This window comes from Lontra canadensis, unplaced genomic scaffold (genome assembly GCF_010015895.1).
Source record: "Lontra canadensis isolate GAN:19392208 unplaced genomic scaffold, GSC_riverotter_1.0 scaffold124, whole genome shotgun sequence".
Classification (NCBI taxonomy): domain Eukaryota; kingdom Metazoa; phylum Chordata; class Mammalia; order Carnivora; family Mustelidae; genus Lontra; species Lontra canadensis.
In genome coordinates this window covers 303,183-328,113 of record NW_022631118.1, presented here as the reverse complement: position 1 = coordinate 328,113, position 24,931 = coordinate 303,183, and the positions used below count along the sequence as shown (strand labels likewise).

General features: G+C 36.3%; 1 protein-coding gene and 1 pseudogene across 3 annotated transcripts in view; one reads left to right on the top strand and one right to left on the bottom strand.

Annotated features, from left to right (window-relative positions):
- Nucleotides 1–24,931, top strand: part of RAD18 (RAD18 E3 ubiquitin protein ligase) — a 99,941-nt gene that overhangs the window by 49,261 nt on the left and 25,749 nt on the right. For 2 of the 3 annotated variants that reach the window (XM_032841510.1, XM_032841511.1), the window contains exons 9-11: nt 438–498; nt 10,906–11,043; nt 16,354–16,528. In XM_032841510.1, coding sequence (XP_032697401.1) covers nt 438–498; nt 10,906–11,043; nt 16,354–16,528 — 374 coding nt within the window. Of the gene's footprint in view, nt 1–437; nt 499–10,905; nt 11,044–16,353; nt 16,573–24,931 lie in introns of all 3 variants that reach the window. The other variant, XM_032841512.1, reaches the window with a different exon arrangement.
- LOC116857439 lies at nt 7,285–8,121 on the bottom strand (annotated as a pseudogene).

The window sequence follows — 24,931 nt, the reverse complement described above, 5'->3', positions numbered from 1 at the left end:
CCAGTAGACTTGGAGAAGTTAGGTTGGAAAAGGTAGAAGACAAGCAAGAAAATCTGCTTTATTAATGATCTGCTAAATGCTTTTTCAGTCTTGTGGTTTCAAGTGTTATTTGTTGTATTAATGAATGTGAAAAATTAAATATTGAAAGTAGAAATTTAATTGATTATTGTGTTAATAGTTCATCTTAGCCTTAATCTGTATATTAGTGTTGCATTTTCTATAGATGAGAAAACAGTAGTGAGTGAAAGGTATACTTATTATGCTATTCAAGGGAAATCCACAGGAGTTATTCTTCCTAGGTTTATATAAAACAGAGATAAAGAGATTATTTTCTCCTATTTTAAATATCCACATTTGAGATTTTAAAGTTTGTATTACTAATTTTTGTTTCTGTCATATTTTAAATTTTTAATTAAGTTTTTTTTGGATTATTTTAGATAATGGTTTTTACAAAGGACCAAACAGAAAAGGAAATAGATGAAATTCACAGTAAATATCGTAAGTTGTGTGACATTTTCTTTATTTACAGAGAACTTGGGTTGCAGATTTTCATCTTACGTAATTTTTTAAAGTAAATATTTATAGTAATGTTTGATATAAACTTGTTAAGCAACTTAAGCAACTGAATTTTAATTGAGTTTTTATTCATTGACCTTTTTTGTAATTCTGTGTGCCTGCTTTTTGATTTCTAACATTCTTCTTTGAGCTTATCACTAAGCTTTTTTGCAAAATATTAATTAGTTGCTCTCAAAGCATCTCTGTGAAAATAAAATGGAATTAAAATGGAAACGTTCCTGACTTTCTATCCTGTCCTCAGGCCACTCATTGACAACACTTCTGTGAAGAATTTCAGCACTTTTGTGGCTTCCAAATTTGTGTCAAAAATATTTTTCATTTTATCAGTTATTACCATCTTCCAATTTACTTCGTTTTCCTTATTAAGTCTTTGTATATATCTTTTCCAGGGTCAGCACTTTAATGTTTTTGTCAGTTTGGTAGCTATATTGCTTGGTTGGTTGCATTTTTAGTTTAAATTTGAATTTAAGTGCCTGACAAACAGGTATTTAATAAATATTTATTGAATGAGTATTCCACATGTGATATGTTTAAGTTGTGCTAAGAGAATTTTGTTTTCTTCTTTTAGTTCTTGGGCTTTGTGTAGGTTCAACAGTGATCTGTTTGGGGAGGGGGGAATGAAGTACAGAGGCCCTAGATACAGGTGTCATGGCCTGTGCTTTACTAGAGTAAGAAAAGAAGCCTTGAGTATTTGTGGACCACAGAACAACAAAAGTCACTTTTATTCTCTTGTTAGAAAGTGTGATGGGAGCCTCCTTAATCAGTTTTTGGGAAGTCAATGTGATTTTTCTTGAGACAGGAGATTGAGACTATCAAGTGATCACTGAATTGCCAAAACTAAGGCCTGTAAAAATAAGGAAACCAGAAAATCTGCTTTTAGAGAAAGTAATTTAAACCACTAAAAGAATGTTAGCTTACAACGCCATACTGAAAAAAATGTGGATTAGATTTAGGCAAGAAAATATACAACTATCTATTGCTTTCCATTTACATATCTAAAAGAAAATCTAACTTAACTAGATAGGTTGTATTAAATTAATGCATTTAGCCCTAAAATAAACCTCTGTATCTAGTTAAAAAAATACATGAAATGGACATTTCCTTGAAAGATACAAATTACTGAACTGTATTCAAGAAGAAGTAGATAAGCAAGTTGAATTTGCAGTCCGTGAAGCAACGCCAGGTCCTAATGCGTTCACTGGTGAATTCCGTGAAATTTGTAAAGAAGGTAGTAATATCAATTCCATACATATTCTGTTAGAAGATTGAAATGGAAGGAATACTTCTTACCCCACTTTATGAGGATGAAGTTTCCATGAAACTACAAACCAAAGACAGTATAATAAAAGTTCTTACTAGTATTCCTCATGAACATGGATACAAAAATCCTTAACAAGATTTTAATAAATTAAATCTGGCAATACATATAAAGGATTATACATCATAACCAAGTGGGATGGATCCTAATAAGGCAAGATTGGTTTAATTTTAGAAAATTAATCATTGTAATTCACTGTAACAAGTGACTGAAAAAAAACACTCAATGATTCTCTAAGTAGATGCAGAATAAGCGTTGAACACCCATTAATATTAAAAACTCGTACTAAAATAGAATTTCTTCAATCTGATAAAAATATCTATAGGAAACCTACAACTAACATGATAATAAATGATGAAATAATAAATACTTTTATTCTGTTTAGAAACGAGGTAGAGGTGTCCATTCTTAGCTCTTTTGTTTAGCATTGTTCTGTAGGTCCTAAACATTGTGAAGAAGCAGAAATAAATAGGATACAGATTTGAGCAGAAGGAGTAAAACTTTATAGTCAAGATGATCATCTTTCACAGTTTGAATCATAAAAGATAAAGAAAATGTGATAAATTATATTTCAGTAGAATTAAACCTTTACTCTTTAAAAGGCAAATATGAAAATGAAAAATCAAGCTAAAGATTGTGAGAAAATATTGTAAAATTTATATTTGACAAGGTACTAGTGTCTATGTTCTATATGCTATATATGTACTATATTTTTTAGAACTCTTACAATTTAGTAAAGTATAGGCCATACTTTTTTTTACAAGAGCAAAAGATTTAAACATTCTTCAGCAAAATAGGTATTCAAAAACCAAATAACCACATGAAAATATATGGTTAATCTTATTAGTCTTTAGGAAAATATAATTTTAAATGAAATAATACTACCAAAAAAAATAAATAATACTATGTAGTTATTTTAACTGAAAAAAAAAAAACAAAAAAAAAAAACAAGAAAGGATAATACCAAACCATTGGTCAGGATGTGGAGCAAATCAGATTTGTTGAGATATAATTTCCAAAAAATAAAACTAATCAGGGGCACCTGGGTGGCTCAGTGGGTTAAGCCTCTGCCTTCGGCTCGGGTCATGATCTCAGGGTCCTGGGATTGAGCCCCGCATCAGGCTCTCTGCTCAGCGGGGAGCCTGCTTCCCCTCCACTTTCTCTCTCTGCCTGCCTCTTTGCCTGCTTGTAATCTCTCTCTCTCTCTGTGTCAAATAAATAAATGAAATCTTTAAAAAAAAATAAATAAATAAAACTAATTAGTTGTAATGAACAATTTGAAGGATATTATTGACAAATATTATAGCAACTTATTCATATTATCCTAAACTAAGAACAACCTAAATATCCATAAATACATTATGATACATACATATACAATGGGACAATACTTAATAAAAAAGAATTAACGCTACACATAGGATTCAACATGGAGGGATGTCAACAACATTGTGTTAAAACACAAGCCAAACTGCATCCTGAATGACTCCGTTTATATGGAGTTCTAGAAGAGGCAAAGATTAGTAATGAAACCAGATTGGTACTGCCTGCAGCTGTGGCTGGAGGAAAAGGGGGTCACAAAGGAACTCTCATAGGTGACCTAATTCTTTTTTTTTTTTTTTAAAGATTTTATTTATTTATTTGACAGAGAGAGATCACAAGTAGACAGAGAGGCAGGCAGAGAGAGAGAGAGAGAGAGAGAGAGAGAGAAGCAGGCTCCCCGCTGAGCAGAGAGCCCGATGTGGGACTCGATCCCAGGACCCCGAGACCATGACCCGAGCCGAAGGTAGCGGCCCAACCCACTGAGCCACCCAGGCGCCCTTTTTTTTTTTTTTTTTAAGATTTTATTTATTTATTTGACAGAGAGAGATTGACCTAATTCTTCTAATCTTCTATTTCATGATTACATTGATAGTTACATGACTGCATATTTTTTATTTTATTTTATTTTTTTAAGATTATTTATTTATTTGACAGAGATCACAAGTAGGCAGAGAGGCAGGCAGAGCGGGAGAGGGGGAAGCAGGCTCCCTGCTGAGCAGAGAGCCCGATGTGGGGCTCCATCCCAGGACCCTGGGATCATGACCTGAGCTGAAGACAGAGGCTTTAACCCACTGAGCTACCCAGGTGCCCCTGACTGCACATTTTTTTAAAAAATGCATCAGATTGTTTGCTTAAAATTGATGAATTTTACTATGTGTAAATTATTTCTCAGGAAGTCTGACTTTAAAAACTTAGTGACAAGAGTGGCATTCTTTTCTATTTCTGCAAATCTCTTTGATGTCTTGCTTAATAGAGGAAATCCTGATTCTCCTATGAGCTTCTGCATTTAAACTGTTGCCATGTGGTTTTTTTTATTAAAGTATATTAAAAATATCCAGCCTGATGCAGATAGGTAGTTGAAAAAGGGAAGTATTTCAGTAGATTTTTAAGGTAATCATGGATATTCTTGGCAAGTGTTATTTCAGAAAGGTTATTTACAATGGAATTTGAAATCTATTAATGAAGTTTCTGTCCTCTATTGCGTAAAAATCCACTGGTCTGCCATGTGCTTTGAATGGACCTTTTACCTGTGAATGATTTTGTAGTATCATTTGTTGGTTATTTGGAAAATACTGATTCATTGAGTTGCAAATGTTTGCATGTTTATGTTGCATTTATATTATATAATGTAAAAAATAGCATTCCTTAGTTTTACCACCAGTCTTTTTTTTTTTTTTTAATTAACATATATTATTTGTTTCAGGGGGACAGGTCTGTTATTCATCAGCCTTACACAATTCACAGTGCTCACCATAGCACATACCCTCCCCAATGTCCATCACACAGCCATCCCATCCCTCCCACCTCCCTCCACTCCAGCAACCCTTAGTTTGTTTCCTGAGATTAAGAGTCTCATATAGTTTGTCTCCCTTTCTCACCACCAGTCTTATCAGAAAAGTTAAGTATGGGAAGTTGTACAAAATGGTGGATACAAGTTGTCCAAAATTCTGAGTTTCCTTGAAAGCTATTCTTTTATATTTGGCAGCAAATACTGTTACTTGTTTTTCCTGAAGTGACAACTTCCTTCCCTCATTCATTTTTGAGAAAATATATTATCCAAGTATGAATAATCACAGTCTTTCTACTGTTCTTTCAAATAAAAATAATGTTCATTTAAAAAGTGGCTAATTTAGCTCACAACTGAAATAATTACACAGATGCTTCTGCAGGGCACTTTGGGTATGTAGCAGAAGTGCTATAGTTATAGTTCTCATTTTACCTCTGAGGTTATTAAAAAGGTACTCCAGGGTCAAAATTTAACAAGATTAGTAATTTTCTTACTGCTTCATCAAGGATATTCTTAAGTAAGATTGACTTTTTTAAAATGGGTGGTATATGGTCATGTAGAATATACTGATTACTGGTACAGTTCAGGGTCACTTCCTTGGCTTATGCTAAGACACTCGCGGTTTTATCTACCATTACTATTGCACTGTCTGTGCAATATTTTTGTTACACATATGTCAGTGTAACAAAAAAAAAGGCAAATAAAATAGGTTTTAACCTCATTTGCCCTCTGAAAGAGGCTCAGAGATCTTCAGCAGTCAACCAGTGCACTTGAAATTCTGCTGTTTCAGAGTGTAGAGCATGGATGGGGAGGCAGCGGAGAAAACTCAAGGAGTGGCCTGGAGATAGGAGTAGAACTTCGAGATGTGGTGTCAGAAAATCTAGGAAAACAAAGTGTTTCAAGAAAGGAGATATGATGAATTGTGTCAGATGCTACTGTAGAAGGTTGAGTAAGAGATGGAAGGCATCAGTACATCTCACAACTCAAGTGGTACACTAACTTCCGCAAGAACAGTTTCATTAGGGAGGAGGCATCAGAAGCACTCCATGTCGGCTGAAACACATTGGAGGTGAGGAAGTGAGACTTAAGGTGGACAGCCCTTTCCGGGAGGTTTTACTATGTCAGGGAGAGCAGAAAAATGAGGGCGTAGCTAGAGGTGGGTGTTGGTCAAGGGATGGTTTTGTTTGTTTTTCAAGTTGGGAGATAACATAGTGGCTTTCAGATCTTTTTTGACTGCAGCCCACGGTGAGAATTATATTTATTTATTTTAAAGATTTTTTTTTTTAATGTGTCAGAGAGAGTGAGAGCACAAGCAGGGGGAGCAGCAGAGGGAGTGGGAGAAACAGACTCGCCACTGAGCAGGGAGTCAGACATGGGGCTCAATCCCAGGACCCCAGGATATGACCTGAGCCAAAGGCAGATGCTTAACTAACTGAGCCAACCCAGCACCCCGAGGATTATATTTTATATATAATTCATTAGATAATTTATTGTGAAATAAAAGTTTCACAAAGTAATATTTACCCTTCTCATTTTTTAAAAGATTGTATTGAGATGTTTTCAAATGATGTTTGCATTCCTCCTCCCCCAACGTTAGAAAAAATTATCTTCTATCATTTTTCTCTCAAAATTTCAGTGACTTTGAAAAAAATATAAGTAGTGGGATAAATATGTTCCAAAGCCTGTTAGTTATGCTTATCCAAACCACCCATATTGCATCCTATTCTCTGTTTGTCTGTCTCTCTCTTTTTTAAATAAGACTTTATGTTTTTAGAGCAGGGAAATGTTAAAGAAAGTTCCCGTATATCCCCCACGCCTACACATGCATGACTTCTCCCATTATCAACAACCCCCACCAGAGGGTACACTTGTTATAGTTGATGACCCTACATTGACACATCATAGTCCGTACTTAGGGTTCATTCTTGGTGTTGGAGAGAGTTACAATGACATGCATCACTGAGGTATCCTGCAGAGTATTTTCACTCCCTTAGAATCCTTTGTGCTTCATCTGTTCATACCCTCTGCTACCAAACCCCTGGCAACCACTGATCTCTTTATTACCTGCATAGTTTTGCCTTTTCCAGAATGTCACATATTTGCCATCATGTAATACGTAGTCTTTTCAGATTATCTTCTGTCACTTGGCAATATGCATTTAAAGTTTCTCCATGTCTTTTCATGACTTGATGGTGCTTTTCTTTTTAGTTCTGAATAATATTCCATTGTCTGGATGTACTAATAGCTTATCCATTCAACAACTGAAGGACATCTTAGTTGCTTACTCTTGCCATTTTTAATGTACTCTGGCACTTTCCATACTACTCTTATTATTTCATTAAGAAAAAAATGCTGGTCTATACTTAATTGTTTTCATAACCCACACTCTCACTTCTAGCAGAACAGTGTCAGGTGTATTTGTATGCCAGCGGGAAGGGTGCATAAGAGGAGGAAATTGTTGATGTGAGACAGGGAGAGGGTAAGTAAGCACAGGTGCTGTCTTTTTGAGACAACCTTAGTGATGGAATCCAGAGGGTAATTTAGGGCGTGGCTTTTTTCCCCCCCAAGAGAATAAATCTACACATTTATTTATTTACTTTCCAATTACCTTAAATACTTGAGGGGTACAGCCTCACACGGATTCTGTGGCCAATGGCATAGCGGGAAAGTTGCTTCGGAATTTGGCATGAACCATGCCAACTGTTTCCATGAGCACGAGTTACCTTTCCTCTGATTCCTCTGGTTTTGTTTGGCTTGCCACCAGCAGTCACTGTGGTGTTCTTTGTTTTGTACACATAAGCACATCTCTTGCCTAGGTAGAGTTCAGATTCATCTCTAGCATAAATACGTTTAATTTTAAGAAGAGCTGTGTGTTCCCTCTGGTTCCGGAGACCGGGCTTATAGCCAGCAAAAATGGCCTTGGACCACAGCCTCCAGAGCAATTTGTCCTTTTAGGAGTCCTGTTCCCAGCAGACCTCCACAGGTTCCAAGATGGCCAGGTGTTGGCATTTAATTGCTGCAAGGACAGTTGCTTCTCAATCAATACAAGGAAGATAGAGCGTATATGCACAGATGAAGGGATGGTAGTTGGAAGATGACAGGGCTCTGGTTAGAATGTTCCTGTGTTTTCCAAAAAAAAAAAAAAGAATGTTTCTGTGTTTTCAAAGTAGTGTGAGGCCAGCCGAGAAGGGAGTGTTGCAGGTCTGGAAAAGTGTGACATGGTCATTTTGGAGAATAGTAAAGCAATGTTTGCTAGAGAAAGGTGAGAAATTTGTACAGCAGTGTTGAGTGCCCATTTTAGGCTTATGTCATGAATTTACAGTGAAACTGGTCAGTTCAGGGCTAAATGAATATGCCCTTAGTGAGTGTTAGCCATTACTGTTACTCTCTTCTCCATCCAGGTTTTAGATGCTTGGGTGTCCTAGGTGGTTGGTGAAAAAAATGCATGAGATTTTACTTTGGGAGACACTGACTCCAAACTTGTTCTGTGACTTAAAGTAGTTGAGTGAGTATCTCGGAATCATCCTTTTGGAGGATGAGTCTGTCCTATTCTTGTGACAGCCTGACTTTGGTCTTGTGTACCGCAGGGTTCACGGGCAGATCCAGAGATGCTTTGGCTGTAGAAGCTTGTCTAAAAAAGTAGTTAAGGGGTGGTGAAGGAGTGAGGGGCTTGACTTGGAGAGGCAGAAAGGGTGATAGAATTCAAGTATTAAAAATCTTGAAGAATATCAGTTGGTTGAATGTGGGGCTTATTCTTCAGCTTCCACAATTATCTCAGCCACTTAATATTTTTAAGAGGTAAATTCAGGGCATCTAAGTAGCAGAACTGAGATTTTAAACTCTAAAGTACTCCTTGCCAGATGGCACAGCTCCTAAAATGAGGTGAAGAGATGAATGGGAACAATTTTATTAGTCATAATCTCTTAGCATTGTTCATCTTTTGTGTAGAGGTTATTGGACTCTTTGGGCCAAAGCCAGAGGAGTGGCTGCCATTTACTTTTTGGTTTCCAGACTAGCTGTAGGGGTAATCAGATCAAACAGAGAAAATCTCTTTTAAACCAGGGCTTTTATTACTTCAGAGGAGAAGGTCATTAAGCCTTCTTAACTCTTAATGAGATTACTTGAGCAAGTTTCTTAAGTAATTCTTACACCCATAATTCCATGTATGCAACGGTCTTCCTGGGAGAAGACCTAGACCAGATCTGACCAAATTTCATAGACCCCATAGTTCTGTGTTACCCTTGCCTAACAGAAATCATATAGTGATGGTGGTGGTCTCCCACTGACTCTGGGGAGCTGAAGGAAGTATAAAATAATTATCCTCAAATGCACAGAGTTAAATAGGACCTGAAAGAAATCACCTAGCTTGTTTCCTAGGTAGGATCTCACCTATTTCTGAAGAGCTAACTTTTACCAATAATTTTTATGGCCAGCCCAGATTTCTTTTGCTGGAATTTTAACCAAGCCAACATGTCAGTTTCATGGGGAGTTTTACATGTACTGTACATATAAATATATTAGGATTAGGAGGAGTCTCTCCTTAATGTCCAAAGTATAGTCACATTTATAGGTCAGGAATATTGAAATCAATGTGCAAATGGAGGACTGGCTTCTTCCACAGTGGGGAGGGAAGTCAGTTTGACCTTTCGCCCTGCAGGATTTTATATGTCTGTAGACAAGAATCATTTTCCGTTGCCATCAGTTATCTACAATTTACAGAACTGTAACATAGCTCAAAGGCAACAAATGCCTGGAATCTTGGAAGGGTAGCACTAGGAAAGGCATAGTTTTCAATAAAAGCACAAATTTTTTCTTATACTCATTTATTCTTAATATTGTGCCACAGGGAAAGTGTTGGTTACCAGATGAAAATGGTCTCAAAACATGAATTATTTGCAGTATGACTCTAAAATACATTTTTACAGGGTTTATGACATCATTTTGAACCATGACTTAAGTGTATGAGGGTGTAGATAAGTCAAGTGCAACCTCAGCTGTCTGAACTATAGTTCAGGATCACAAATAGACATCCTAAAGGCTGTGCTCTAACAATGCGTGGCTATCTTTATTGAGTCAATGAATGTACATTAATAATGGTGACATTGAATCAGGCTTACGTTATCTTCAGATTATTAAACTAGCAGGTGTTTTTTTATGTTAAATTGATTTTTTATTTATAAGAGTGTTTTACCTGAGTTATGTTTTATTTATTTATTTATAATCATTTTTTTTTTAATTTATTTTCAGCATAACAGTATTCATTGTTTTTGTACCACACCCAGTGCTCCATGCAATCCGTGCCCTCTCTAATACCCACCACCTGGTTTCCCCAACCTCCCACCCCCCACAGAGACTATGGACTCTGAAAAACAATCTGAAGGGTTTGAAGAGTAGCAGGTGTTTTTAAGATTGTTGTAATTACGATATCCTGAGATAAGGTGGATTGGGGGTAAGAGGTGGATGTTAAAGGGATCTTTTGGGATATTAAAGGGATCTTTGCAAGAAATGCGAAGGAGAAAGGGAATCCAAATGGATATCTTTTGTTTTTATAATCCAACTTTCCTGGAGGCTTCTGCTTTTATACTCAGATAGTGTTCTTCATGTTAGTACTCTTTTGTTTCTTGGGTGTTAGAATGGTGTCTTTTGGATATATTTAAGAAAGTGGTATCTTTCGTGCTTTATCAAAAGCCTTTCAGAGTATGAGGTTTGGGGGGAAAACCTATAGTAGCAAACTAGGAATATCCTGTTTCCATGTTTGTACCTTAGGAAAGGAGAAGATAAGAAAGAGAGGCTTCCATGACCCCTAGCTCTATGTATTTTTCTGCTTTCCAGTTTGTAAATTTATTGCAAGTGATTCCCAAGGATTTTTTTTAAGATTTTATTTATTTATGAGAGAGAGAGTATACCAGTGAGCAAGCGGGGGTGGAGGGCAGAGGGAAAGGAAGAAGCAGACTCCCAGCTGAGCAGGGAGCCCAACTTGGGACTTCATTTCAGGACCCTGGGGTCATCATGTGAGCTGAAGGCAGATGGTTAACCCACATATAACTTAGATACCCAGGCGCCCCAACAAGAATGTCTTGAGCAAGTTTGTACACGTCTTGATACTCAGTATGTCAGCATAACAAAAATACAGCTTTTACAGTCCTTGCTTTATTTACTGAGAAGATCTTTTGAATTTTAGGTAAAAAACATCAGAATGAATTTCGGCTTCTGGTGGATCAGGCCAAAAAAGGATACAAGAAAACTGTTGAAATATCAAAAAAAAAAGTAACAAAAGAAGAAGATGGATCTATGGAAAAGCTATTACCTATTTGTGTGGGTAAGAGACTAATTACAGTTAGTAACTAAAAACAAATGTGTTGAATTTCACTATTTTAAGTTTTTATTTATTTAACTTAGAGCATGTGTATGTGTGAGAGCAGGGAGAGGGGCAGAGGAAGAGGGAGAGAAAGAATCTCAAGCAGATTTCCTGCTGAGCACAGAGCCCAACACGGCTTGATCTCATGACCCTGAGATCATGACCTCAGCCAAAACTAAGAGTTGGACACTTAACCACCCAGGAGGTGCCCCTGAATTTCGCTATTTGTTTTTAATATGAAAAGAAAGTAAAACAATGGGAATCTACCTTTTTATTAGATATCTGAAGTGGAAAAAGTATTTTTAGACATACAGCTGTTGTTGAATGTAAACTAAGTTTGTTACTGTGGGAAAAATGATTGGGAGATGCCCTGATGACAAGTTTCTAAAATCTTTGGTTTAATGGTAAATAGGAAGATTCTTAGTTGTTTCAGCCTAAGGATGTTTTTTAGGTGTAGGATTTATTGCTGCACATCTTCAAATATTATACAAATAATTTATTTTTATTTTTATTTATTTATTTGACAGGGAGAGAGAGCACAAGCAGGCGGAGTAGCAGGCAGAGGGAGAGGGAGAAGCAGGCTCCCTGCAGAGTAAAGAGCCTGACATGGGGCTTGATCCCAGGACCCTGGGATCATGACCCAAGCTGAAGGCAGTTGCTTAACCAACTGAGCCACCCAGGTGCCCCATATTGTACAAATAATTTTTATTTTAGAATAGTTTTTGTTATAGGTCACTGGTATTTTGGATGGAATGTTCTGCTAAAAAGTCTGAAGCTTATAAACTTCAAGTAAATTCCCATTGTTTTACTTTCTTTTCATATTAAAAATAAATAGTGAAATACAGCACGTTCTTAATTTGGGTCCATTTTAAGTTTGAGATTAATATCATATTTCTTTTGTCAGGGCTTTGGGCCAATGAACAAAACAGGATCAATGGAGGAAAGTGCACATAAAAATTCCTTTTTTTTCCTTTATTGTGATAAACTATACATAATATTTATCATTCTAACCATTCATAAATGTACAATTCAGCAGCATTAAATACATTCAGAATGTTTTATAACAGCCACCACCATCTAGACCCAAAACTTTTTCATCATCCAGCATAAGCTCTATACCTATTAAAAATAGTAACTCTCTTGCTCTTTCCCAGCCACACTCTGGTAATCTCTGTTCTATTTTCTGTGTGAATTTGCTTACATTAAGTACCTCATATAAGTGGAATCATATTAATATTTGTCCTTCTGTATCAACTTATTTCACTAAGCATAATATTTTCAAGGTCCTGTTCTACCAAATATCAAAATTTCATTGCTTTTATAACCAAATAATATTCCATTGTGTGTACATGCCATGTTTTGTTTATCTCTTCATCTGTAATGGGTTTCGCCTTTTGGCTATTGTGAATAATGCTCTGTGAAGATTGGTGTTCAAATATATGTTCAAGTGTCTGCTTTCCATTCTCTTGGGTATATACCTAAGGATGGAGTTTCTGATTCTTAGGATAATTCTATGTTTACTTTTTGAAAAACCACAAAACTCTTTCCAAAGTGGCTGTACCATTTTACACCCCTCCAGCAGTGCTTAATGATTCCAGTTTCTCTATATCCTTGCCACACCCGTTCCTATTTTTTTTTAACCATAGCCATCAAGGTAGGTGTGAAGTGAATATCTTATGGTTTTGATTTACATTTTCCTAATGACTAAAAATGTTGAACATCTTTTCATATACTTACTGGCTATGTGTTTTTCTTTGGAAAAATGTCTATTCATGCTCTGCTTATTTTTCATTTGGTTTGTTTGGGGTTTTTGTTAGGTTTTTTTAAGGAACTCTATATATTCTGGATATTAATCCTTTTCCGTGCAAAATATATTTGCATATATTTGTAAATATTTTCTTGGTTGTCTTTGCTTTCTTCATAGTTTTTTTTTGTTGTTGCACAAAGGTGCTTAATTTTGATGAAGTCCAGTGTACCCATTTTTTTCTTTTGTTACCTGTGCTTTTGGTGTTATATCCATGAAATTGTTGCCAAATTGTTCATGGAGATATTTCTCTTTGTTTTCTTCTAGGAGTTTTATTGCTTTAGCTTTTAATGTTTAGGTATGTGATCCTTTTTGAGTTAATTTTGGTGTGTGGTGTAAGGGTCCAACTTCATTCTTTTATGTGTAGATAAAGCACCAGTTTCTAAAAAGACTGTCCTTTCCAAAGAGGATGCTCTCGATATTGTTGAAAATGAATTGACTGTATATGTAAGGGTTTATTTCTGTACCCTCTGTTCTACTCTCTGGTCTGTATGTTTGTTCTCATGTCAGTACTATACTGTTTTAATTACTGTAGCTTTGTTATACATTTCAAAGTCAAGGTGTATGAGTATTCCAACTTTATTCTTCCTTTTCAAGGTTGTTTTGACTATTTGGGTCCCTTGAGATTCCATGTGAATTTTAGGATGAATTTTTCTATTTCTGCAAAAGTACCTTTGGAATTGAAGCTATAGATTGCTTTGGGTACTTTTGATATTTTAAAGAGTATTGTCTTCCAGTTTATGAACTGGATGTCTTTATTTATGTCTTCTTTAATTTCTTTCAACAATGTTTTGTAGTTTTCAGCACTTCAGTTTTTCACCTCTTTGGTTAGATTTATTCCTAAGTGTTACTGTTTTACATGCTGGTGCATTCTTTTCCACTGCCCCCCGCCCCAAGTCTCCTGGTAACATTTAGTAGGTTGCTGCCTGAGTATGTACCTCATGCTCTTTGTGAACAACTTGAATGGGTTTGTGTTGAAGGATTTTCTTAGAAAGTAGTTTAGTTCCTGAAAAAAATCTGGCTTAATATCTCAGATTGGGAGAACATTTTGCTTACTAGTTGAATGTCTCTTGAAAATGATTGATTACTTATACTCAGGGCTGTGCATTATATGTGTATATGGCTATAAATACTGCTGTCTGTGGGGTTCAGAGAGGATTGCTGCTTCTAGGTTGTTGTACATGAATGCATGTGTCTGAGAAGGGTGGAGAGTGTGGGAGATAGGAGGACAGACAGACTAGCACAACTACCTGGGAAGTTGAGCTTTGTACAGCAGCATACAAGTGTAATTTTTGTTCTTTGGCATCAACTTGGTCATTGAAGTGCCAATATAAGTGAAGAAGATACATGTTCTCTCAAGTAAATCCTTCATCTGTTTTTGTCGCATGTCTTCCGGGATGCTTGATGTCAGAGCCTCAGAGTGGTCTGTTCTGTTTGACGTTCTTTTCTGACATCTGTGGACAGATACGAAAGATAACTGACTTTTAGTGCGCACTAATTGTTGAACGATACTTGTCCCCCAAGATGGAATTTATATTGGAGAGGCTTATATAAGAGGGGAAGAAGTATGAAAAGAATATAAGTCAGGTGCAAAAATAAAAGATAGTTTTAGGTTGAATTCCTGCTCCCTGGTTTGTCAGCTTGATTGCATTCTCTTGTCCAGCTGAGTGTTGAATTGTCTGGGTTCACTGAGTTTACTGGGTGATTGATTCTTCTTAATGTGATCCGGGGTATCTCTTTACAAGAGATCGTCAAGCTCCTGGGTGGTTTTTGTGGTTAGCTTCTTCTTTTCTTTTCCCAGATAAACATTAGAGGGTATAATTCAATTTTGGTAGTGATTTGGCATATTAAAAGCCCGACATCAAGAGTGTATTTATAGAAATTACACTTTTGTGACGTATGCTGTTCTTTAGTATAACAAAAACTGTTTATTTCTGGAGAAATCTTGACTGTATGGACTTGGAAAGGTTTCTTTTTGAAGAAGCTGTCTTATTCTTTTTCCATGAATTTTCTCTTTATGATAAAGCCTTGACAGTTTTTTTAGTGTCTTTTGTTGAAGGTCGCTTGCCTGTGCAAGCACACTGGATGAGTGATGTGTGAAAGCTCTGCTTCTCTGTGAGGAAACTTATGAAAGGGGGCTCTATACTACTAGCACATGTGGTTTGCATGCTAAGTACTTACTCAGTTCCTGAATCTTAAAGACAGTGCAGCTGAAATCCTAGCAGAGTCCTGGAACGGGTCATGAGGGAGAGTCCCGGGCACTGAGGAATCCTTCATGGGTGTTATTTTCTGCACTTACATTTGCAAATATTTGGTCATACCTGTATGTATATTCTTGCAGACACTGTCTGTATGCCTCCAGCTTCCCTTATTTTTATTTTATTTTTAGCAAGAGACCTCAGAAATTCAGAATATGACAAGGGATACATAGAAATATGACATGTATTAGATCAAACAGAAATACTAGTTATGTCTGATTAGTTTTCTTTTTCCGTATTGAATATTCGATCCTATTTAGTGGACTAAGAGAAATATCCAGATGGATTCACTACCACATAGTAGTCAGTGACAAATATAATGGTTCTTTTTTTTTTTTTTTAAAGATTTATTTATTTGAGAGAGAGTGGGCAGGAGAGTGGGAGGAGGGGCAAAGGGAGAGAGAGAATCTTTAAGCAGACTCTCTGCTGAGCAGGGAGCCCAACACAGGCCTTGATCCCAGGACCCATGAGATCATGACTTGAGCCGAAACCAAGAGTTGGATGCTCAACCGACAGCCACCGAAGTGCCCCAAGCCCGTGGTTCTTTTATTAATTGAATTTTTAATCCTTTTTTGTTGTGCTTCATATGTTTGTCCATCTTCTCTCATCTGTGAAATATGCAGGAATTCTTCAGTGATACTGTATAGAAGCCTCATTAGAATGACACAGTTCACTACTCCTGATTTTAAAAGGAAATTTTGTTTTTACTTTTTATTATATTTTATTTTTTAAAGATTTATTTGTTTATTTGAGAGAGTGAGTGAAAGCACAAGCAGGGGGAGTGGCAGACAGAAAGGGAGAAGCAGACTCCCTGCTGAACATGGAGCCTGATGACACAAGCTCAATCCTGGGACCATGAGATCATGACCTGACTCGAAGGCAGATGCTCAGTCTTATGGGCTTGATCCTGGGACGTGGGCTAATGACCTGAGCAGAAGGCAGACTCTTAACCAACTGAGCCACCTAGGCCGCCCCAGAAATTTTATTTTTACATTAAATTAAAATGGAAATACCTGGGGTGGACAGTATAAATAGATGGCCCATGGTAGTGTTGATTCTTACTCTCTGTTGCTAGAGTTTTGGAATCAGTGTTAGATAAACTTCCATTTTACTAAGTATAAGTAATAATAAATGTTGAAGAAATAATAGGTCATAGATTTTCTGGTACTCTTAAATGTTTTTTTTTTTCTTTCTTTTTTTCCTTTTTAGAACAGGAAGATAAAAAAGTGAAATTCTCAGATACTTCCCCTATAACAAACCACTTCTCTCAATCAAAGCTGGAATCCCCAGGGAGAATGGAGCCTGATAGACCAGATGATTCTTCCAGTTGTACTGATATTCAAGAAGAAGCTCTTTCTTCATCAGAATCAGACTCATTCAATAGGTAAGAAACCTGTATTACCTGATTGTTTTAGACTTCTGTTTCCTGTGCATGTTAAGATAAATAGGCAAAAATAATTAGAAAATAACTTTGAGGCCCAGGCACCTGTTCCACGCCATTGTCTGTGTGTTTCCTCACCTTCAATAGATGCCGTGTCTGCAGTTCACCAAGGCCAGCTAATATGACCTGCCTCCAGCTCTACTTTGCCCTTCTAACGTTTTTTTTTTTTTTGTAATTTCTGATCTCTTCTTTCTGTTTACCATAAGAGAAAGACATATTTCTTAAGACATTTCTAAAAAATTTTTCCTGTCAGTGAGAAAAAGACATTTAAAAAAAAAATTTTATTACATTTTTAATTTTAACTCCAGTATAGTTAACATAAGGTATTATATTAGTTTCAGGTGTACAGTATAGTATATAGTTCTGTACACTGCTTAGTGCTCCTCATGCTAAGTGTAGTCTTAATCCCCTTCACCTGTTCATTCCTCTCCCTACCTGCCAACCCTCTTGTAACCATCAGTTTGTTCTCTATAGTTAAAAGCCTGTTTCTTGGTTTGTCTCTTTTTTTGCTTTGTTCATTTGTTTTGTTTCTTCAGTTCCATATAGGAGTGAAATCATATGTTGTTCCACTTCAGTCTCCTCTTCTGCTATGTAACTTGCACACTAATAGCAAGCAGGGAAGCATGTGGGAGAGTATTGCAGTAGCCGTATGTATTTTTCCTGGAGTTGGAAAAGGGAGCATGATAGGCATTGATGTTTGTTGACAATGAGTGAAGAAGATAAAGACAGCTACACTAGAAAATAAAAATGACCAGAAAGACAATGCGTAGGAGACTAAAACAAAAAAGAATAATTTAATTGAGCCAAGTAAGAACGGATGGGAAAGCTTTAAAAATGAGAGATTTAGAGGTGAGTTGTTTTTCCAAATGATTTTTTCCCCCCCCAAATGATTTTTTAAAAGATGTTTAAGGGACACCTGGGTGGCTCAGTCAGTTAAGCGTCTGCCTTTGGCTTAGGTCATGATCCTGGGGTCCTGGGATCAAGTCCTGCATTGGGCTCCTTGCTCAGCGGGGAGCCTGCTTCTCCCTTTGCCTGCCACTGTCCTTGCTTGTGCACTTGCTCTATCTCTCACAAATAAATAAAATCTAAAAAAAAAAAAAAAGTATTTTTAAAAGATGACATGTTTTTAAAAGATAACAGACATACAGTTAAATCACTGTATGTATGTATACAATGTATGTATAGATATGTGTGTGTTTATAACTTTTGTGTTTTTCATTTTATATCATAAATCATTTGTACGATCATCTCATCTTTTCTCCCTCATCTTTTGTAGCTGTTTTTCGGTCGGTGCAACGTTCTCTTCTAGTTTTGTACCATAAATGACCAGATTTTCCTCAGTATTCTACTTAAACCTAAAACTGTGGTAAAGCTCTCTCTATATAGAGCCTTTTGTTTCTAATAAGTTATTTTTAACTATATTTTGACCATGTAGGTGTTGCTGCCTTCTGAGTGAATTATGCCAATTTTAAATGCTACCATCAGCATGTAAATATGTTTTAGAAATTATTTAATCTTTGATAATTTCTTCATTTAAGAATTAACAATGCTCTAGAATGATATGTGTATATATTATTGTATATATCTATGTCTAAACTGAAACATCAAATTAAGAAGAAATTTTTTTCTAAGAGGAGTATACCCAAAGACCCTCTGCTTTCCTAGGATTCTGGGAAACTGTTTCATTTTATTCCAGGTTGGATATTAGGAGGGGAAAATATTCTCCCCTCACCCCTAATGTTTTCAATGTCAGTAGCATATCTCAAGTTGGGCAAGTGACCTGTGTGTTGTCCCATTTTGTCTGAGGGCATGATACTGCTGCAAGGTTTCTCTACATCAGGCTGTTCTCCAAGTCCAGTAGGCAGTATTTGCTTTTAAGTACAAGATTTCATTCTTCTCTATAGCTGAATAGTATTCCATCACACACACACACACACACACCCCTTCTTTATCCATTCATCAATTGATGGACATTTGGGCTGCTTCCATATCTTGACTATTGTAATAATGCTGCTGTAAAGGAGACATATTATTTCTTATGGTAAATTTATCTACCTCCTCTAAGACATTGCTTTGCCAGTCGTCCCTCAGGTTGGTTCTTGGATGGCCTCTTTCAGCCCTTCCTTTAATCTTTCTCTCTCATTCTTCCCACTAAGCAGGAAGTATTTTCTACTTCTATGAACTCATGTAACAGTGAATCTGAATTCCATAGCAGCTTTTTTTTAAAGACATATTTATTTATTTGACACAGAGAGAGAGAGAGAGAGAGAGACAGCAGGAGAGGGGTCACAAGCCAGGGGAGAGGGAGAAGCAAGCTTCCTGCTTAGTGGGGAGCCCGACATGGGCCTCTATCCCAGGACCCCAGGATCATGACCTGAGCCAAAGGCAGACGCTTAACTGACTGAGCCACCCAGGCGCCCCTGAATTCCATTGCAATTTATCTAAATCAGATCCTTTCTTGTATTATAGTCATTTGAGTATCTTGTCATTCCTATAATTATCCATCAGAGTCCTTAAGAATTGAGTCTGTCTCTCATTTTCAGAAAAATTTCCTGCTAGTGGTTTCCCACTAGTCTGCAGCTAGTACTAGACCTTTATTTGGTGAATGATTTATTGATTATAAGGCATAACATTTTTTGTTTTACATTTTAGTGTCTGAAATTGTGATGTGTATTACAATCAATGGCGTCTTACAGTTGCTGCCCGCCAAGTTTTGGTCATGATGTCTTACAGTTGCTGCCCGCCAAGTTTTGGTCATGATGTATTTACTGCTTTGTGAGCATCATGAATCTTCAGACTGTCATTTCACTTGAGTCACATGCATTGTTAGCATTACATTGGTCTGTCATTTAAAATATCTTCCACAAAGTAATGAGAGTAAAAAAGATAAAAGTATGAAAAAAGTGCAACAGAGTGTAAGTTTGATGTTAACAAGTTAATATTCATCATTGGATGAATGGCTGCAATTCCATTCTTGAAAAACAATCAAGTGATTTACAGGAGGTAGGGAAGAAAGATACCCACAAGTCTGAAGACTTGTTACAATTTTGTTAATGAACTATGTGCAGAGGATTTTCTCTTACATGACCAACTGAATGCAGGAGAAATGGTTAAATCCCTTGGAATATATAGATGAAATTTCCAAGTAATAACAGCATGACTGATTCACATGTTGGAAAACATTATTGTTAGGGTGTCCCACATCAATTTGTCAGACCCTTTCTGATGTCTTTGAACAGAAACTGCTTCTAGTCATATGCGATGTGATTGAGGAAACAGACAAATTTAGGAAGTGAATTTGCCTTAGAAGAAATTCCTGGAGACAGTAGTCAAGTATTTTCAAGAAATACTGTTATCTCTGGTGACTTTGGTAGTACAAAGGGTTACTTTGTGAGGGAAAACTCACATTTCATAGATAATGAGTCAGAATGTGATGAAGAAGATGCCGGCTCTAAATCTGAAGACATTTTGGTAATACTTTAACCAGTTTATTTCAGTTCGTTCTTTTTTTTTTTTTTTTTAGTATATGCACAATGGTATAAAATAAAAACTTTTATCTACATATATTTATAGAACTATCTGGATATGTAAATTTAAAAATTCTAAGTGAAAAATTCTAAGTGAAAAATTATAGAACTATCTGGATATGTAAATTTAAAAATTCTAAGAAAAATTCTAAGTGAAAATTCTAAGTAAATTTAAAAATTCTAAATGTAAATTTAAAAATTCTAAGTCTTTTTTAAAAAGATTTATTTATTTATTGAGAAAAAGAGAGTGAGTGAGTGGGGAGAGGTACAGAGGAAGAGAATCTTTAAGCAGACTTCCTGCTGGGTGGAGCCCAGTGTGGAGCTCTGTCTCATGATGCATGAGGTCATGACCTAAGCTGAAACCAAGAGTCAGTCACTTAACTGACTGAGCCACCCAGGTGCCCCAGGAAGTCTTATATCATAGTTGAATTGACCTTGATTTTTTTCTAAGTGGCATTAAGTAATGGTTCATCTTGCCATCAGTGTTGCCTTGCCATCAGTGTTTTGAAATGCAGTATTTGAACATGAATAAGGTTTCACTCACTTCAAATACAATTTCATCACCTAGTTGGAAACTTAAAAAGTATGTCATAATACTGGTTGGTGGTAACCTGTCAGAAGACTGTCATGAAGAATAGTGATCCACTGATTAATGCCAGTGTTATTTAGTGACTACAAAACCTAAATAGTCAAAAGAAATACCTAGTCGATTGGGGTAATTAGCTCCATAGAAATCAGGAAAAGAATTCAAAGGGGGAAGAGGACCCATCACAACCAAATGCTTTTAGTAGACTCTTAGCTTATTAAAGGTAAGTCGTCTTTATTTATGTGGTCCAACTTTTACTTTCCATAATATTCAGGGATTAGATGGAAAGTTATTACCCTTATTGAGATATTTTCCAACCCTAAAATTCCATAACTCTGTTATTTTTGATGAGTGTACTAGTTGGTAAGTTACCTGTGTTCTTTTACAACTTGTTCATTTCAGATCATGAGGTAACCTTCTGGAGTATATTTATTCCCTGTATATTAAAATGTTTCTATCTTTATCCCTTTCATTTTTTACAAAAATTTCTTATTTTTCCCTTTGTATGATAGTTTTGTTGCTTTCAATGTAAAACCCCAAATGTTCAAAACCCCTTTAAATTAGATGTTATGCATGTTTATTGTGAAGAATAGAAAATTTAGGTAAACAAAAAGAATAAAATTCCCAAATTTTATCAACCAGAAATAATTTCATGTTAACATTTTCATGTGTAGATCCTTCTGAAGATAGAGATCCATCGGATAGATGGATAGATAGGTGAACCTTTTTAAAACAAAAGGATCATAGTATTTTATAATTTTTTATGCTTTTTTACTTTTTTTAAAGAGAAAAAGTCATGCTTTTTCAGGTCTAATGTGAGTTCAAATATATTGTGAATTGTTTTGAACTCATGCAGTCATGCTTTAATACAGAGTACAGATCATACTATTAGACTGTTGAATAAAAATACTAGTTTTCTTTGTATTAGAACAATATTCATACTTACATAATATGGCAGACTGACAACTAAGAATAATCTTTTTTTTTTAATATTTTGTTTATTTATTTATTTGACAGACAGAGATCACAAGTAGGCAGAGAGGCAGGCAGAGAGAGAGGAGGAAGCAGGCTCCCTGCTGAGCAGAGAGCCCGATGCGGGGCTCGATCCCAGGACCCTGGGATCATGACCCGAGCCGAAGGCAGAGGCCTTAACCCACTGAGCCACCCAGGCGCCCCAACTAAGAATAATCTTATGTTAAGACCCAGTAGGTATATTCAATCCAAATAATTATTAGGATGAAGCTATTTTGTTGTTAACTTGTTTCTTAACTCTTAAGTAAGTACTTCTTTAGAATTTGAATTATGAATGCTGTATTAATTCTCTGTCGCCAACCTGAAGACAGATGATAAGCAAATTGATTAGAAGTTTATATTTTTGTACACCTTCTTGTTAGATGATTTCCGGGAGTTCAAGAGACTTGTCCAGATTTCTGTAAATTAACTTATTGTTCTTCTTAATGAAAAAAAGAGAGCTTTTGTTCCCTGAGTTTTGGCAAGCAGAAAAAAAATGCATTTTTATTGAGTGCTACATTATAAAAAAAGATGCTTTTGATTATGACCCTTTAGAGAAAGCTTTATCTTCATGCAGAGATGAATAGTAGTCATGCTTTTCTTTGGAAGACTCTCCAGATAATTATTTTAAAAATATGTATTTAGTTCTAGGCAAAAGAATTTATAAAGAGACACCGTGTTTTGGCCTAATTGAGAAATTTGAATAAGATCTATAGATTAGATAATAGTAACTATGTCAGTATTTAATTTCCTGATTTTGATAATTTCATCGTGGTCATATTATCGAATGTGGTTGTTCTGAAGAAGTGCACACTGAGGGGTGAAAGGGGTATGATGGCTCTAACATACTTTCAGTGTTTAAAAAGAATAATTTGTGTGTGAGCACGTATGTGCACACATAGTCACTTACTGTAGCTTTGAAATTATTAAAATTAAAAGATGTATTGAAAAGTCATTGTCCATAATCAAAGAAGTTTGTTTATACTAGGAAATTTTCTAACGGAAAGATTTATACTTCTGATTTATTGACCCAAAAAAGTGATAGCCAGTGCTCTACATAGGGTGGTGAGTATGGTTTTCACGTAATTCAGTCAGTCAGTTCAGGACCAACCCAGCTAGGTTATCTCTGCTTTGGTGTGTTAGAGAACTTGGGCTAATGAAGTGGCAACTGGGATTTTGGTACTTAGAAAGACCAACTAATTTCTTCACTTGGTAATGTAGGTGAACCTTTTTGCAGATTCTAGGTGTCAGTCATAAAAGAATCTGAGTCAGATAAGGTGTGAATGAATACATTTTAACTTTTCACAATTTCTGGCAAAAACTTACCTCCTCTCTGATGCTAAATTAGCAGTAACTTTGTAGGAAGTCCAACCCAGACATAGGTGCAGAACACCAGGCTCTTTGACTGAATGGCTTAAATTAACTATTGGTCATGTATTTGATATATGTTGGTGCAACTTTTCTTCACTTTTCAGTCATTTTTGGAAAAGCTGTCTGTTCAGAGTTCTTGAGAGCAAGAGAATAACAACAAAAAACACAGAAATGTGAAGAAATCTTGATTACTATTTATTGGAAAATTTAAGGGATAAATTTCAGCCTTTCATAAGTTATGAGTAAACCGAAGAATGATGGCACAATCTTAGGAGAAAAGGTAGTATTGTGACATTCATCTAAGGAATATTGAATACTGGCATCATCAGCCTGTTGATAAGACCAAGTAAAACTTTTGACTTACTGAAGGAAAGGGGAAATACTACCTCTATCACTGATCAGAGTGGTCCTTTCTAGCCGGAAGGTCAAAGTTGAGATGTGTGAGATTTCAAAGTTTAGTTTCAGGCAGGTCTTTCTTTGCAGGTCTTGATGAGGATTTGGTAGACCTAAGTTGAAAATTGGTGAATACAGCAATATGGGAATTTTAAGCAGTGAGGAGTACAAAGAATCCTGGGTTATCATGCTTTCTGTTGAAAAGCTGATGGGGTCTTTTAAATTTTTGGATTCAAAAATAAAGTTATTCACAACTTTCATGTTCCTAGACAAGAGCCCCCTGGAATAGTGAAGTATGTTGGTAAATCCTTATTAATGTGGGCAGTAGGGTGTGTAATTTTGATAAATGTTACTTGAGAGCTAAGAGTGTTGCCTATGTTATATCACTTAGCTTACAGGCAAACATTATAAAGATGTGGAGATGAAAGGTTAAAGGAGTTAAATAAGTTGCTTAGGGTGGTATGTATTGTATGTGGCAGTATCAGGATTTAAATCCAGGTATAGTTTACCCTAGATCCAAGTTCTCCTGACTGATAATGCTACTGTGACCAAACTTGCTTGCTTTTCACATTCTTGAAAGAGTGGAAACATGCAGGCATTGAAATGGTTAGATTTCCTGAGAAAACCCCGAGACAAGAATTGAAATGGAAATGGTTAATCTGGAAGGTGAAGGAACCACTATGGGGAGTGAACACATGAGACAGGAAGGTGAAGACAGTATTGAAGGGGCTATGTTATCAAACCAGATAGCACTGTGAGCAACTGGAGTTTTTTCAAAACTCCTTGGAACTAGGAGCTGAGTTAACCCAGACAAAGGGTAAGGAAGTCCAGTTATTTAGTTGTGTCTGCCCTCTGCTGCCTGCAGCCTCCCATGCTGGTGACAGAGCAGGCTCCAACAGGGAGAGGACAATCCAACAAAGGCTCTGACAGTTTTAAGTCAAGCCCGTACACTGAAGGGATAAGGGTAAAGGGATCAGGCAGGGTACCATTGGGATCTGCCAAAGCAGTGATTCCAACTGAAGATAAGAAAATGGTTTGGTTTTATGTATGCTTTATCAGTACAAATGGGGGTGCTGTAGGCTTTTGCCTAGAACTCTAGTCCAAAAGAGTGTAGGGATACCTACAGACTAGGCATTCCAGAGCTAACTGTACCTCTGCAAATCTGTTTGCCAAGCACACGTGCCCATTGCTGCCAGGAGTGGAAGAGATAAGGATGTCTGGGGGCTATTGAAGAAGTGATAGAGAAGGAAATGTCAGGGGGGAGAAAGGGACATTATCTAAAAAGCTCTGAGACAAATGCATCCTGCAAACTGATGGGAGAAAATGTGCTTGTTGATGAGAAATAGTTTACTTTTTCATCTTGTGTGATAGTAAACTGAAGTATGAAATAATCTGTCATCATACTAAAGTTTACCAACATACTGAATAAAAATCTCTTGGCCTTAGGTAGAAAATCAC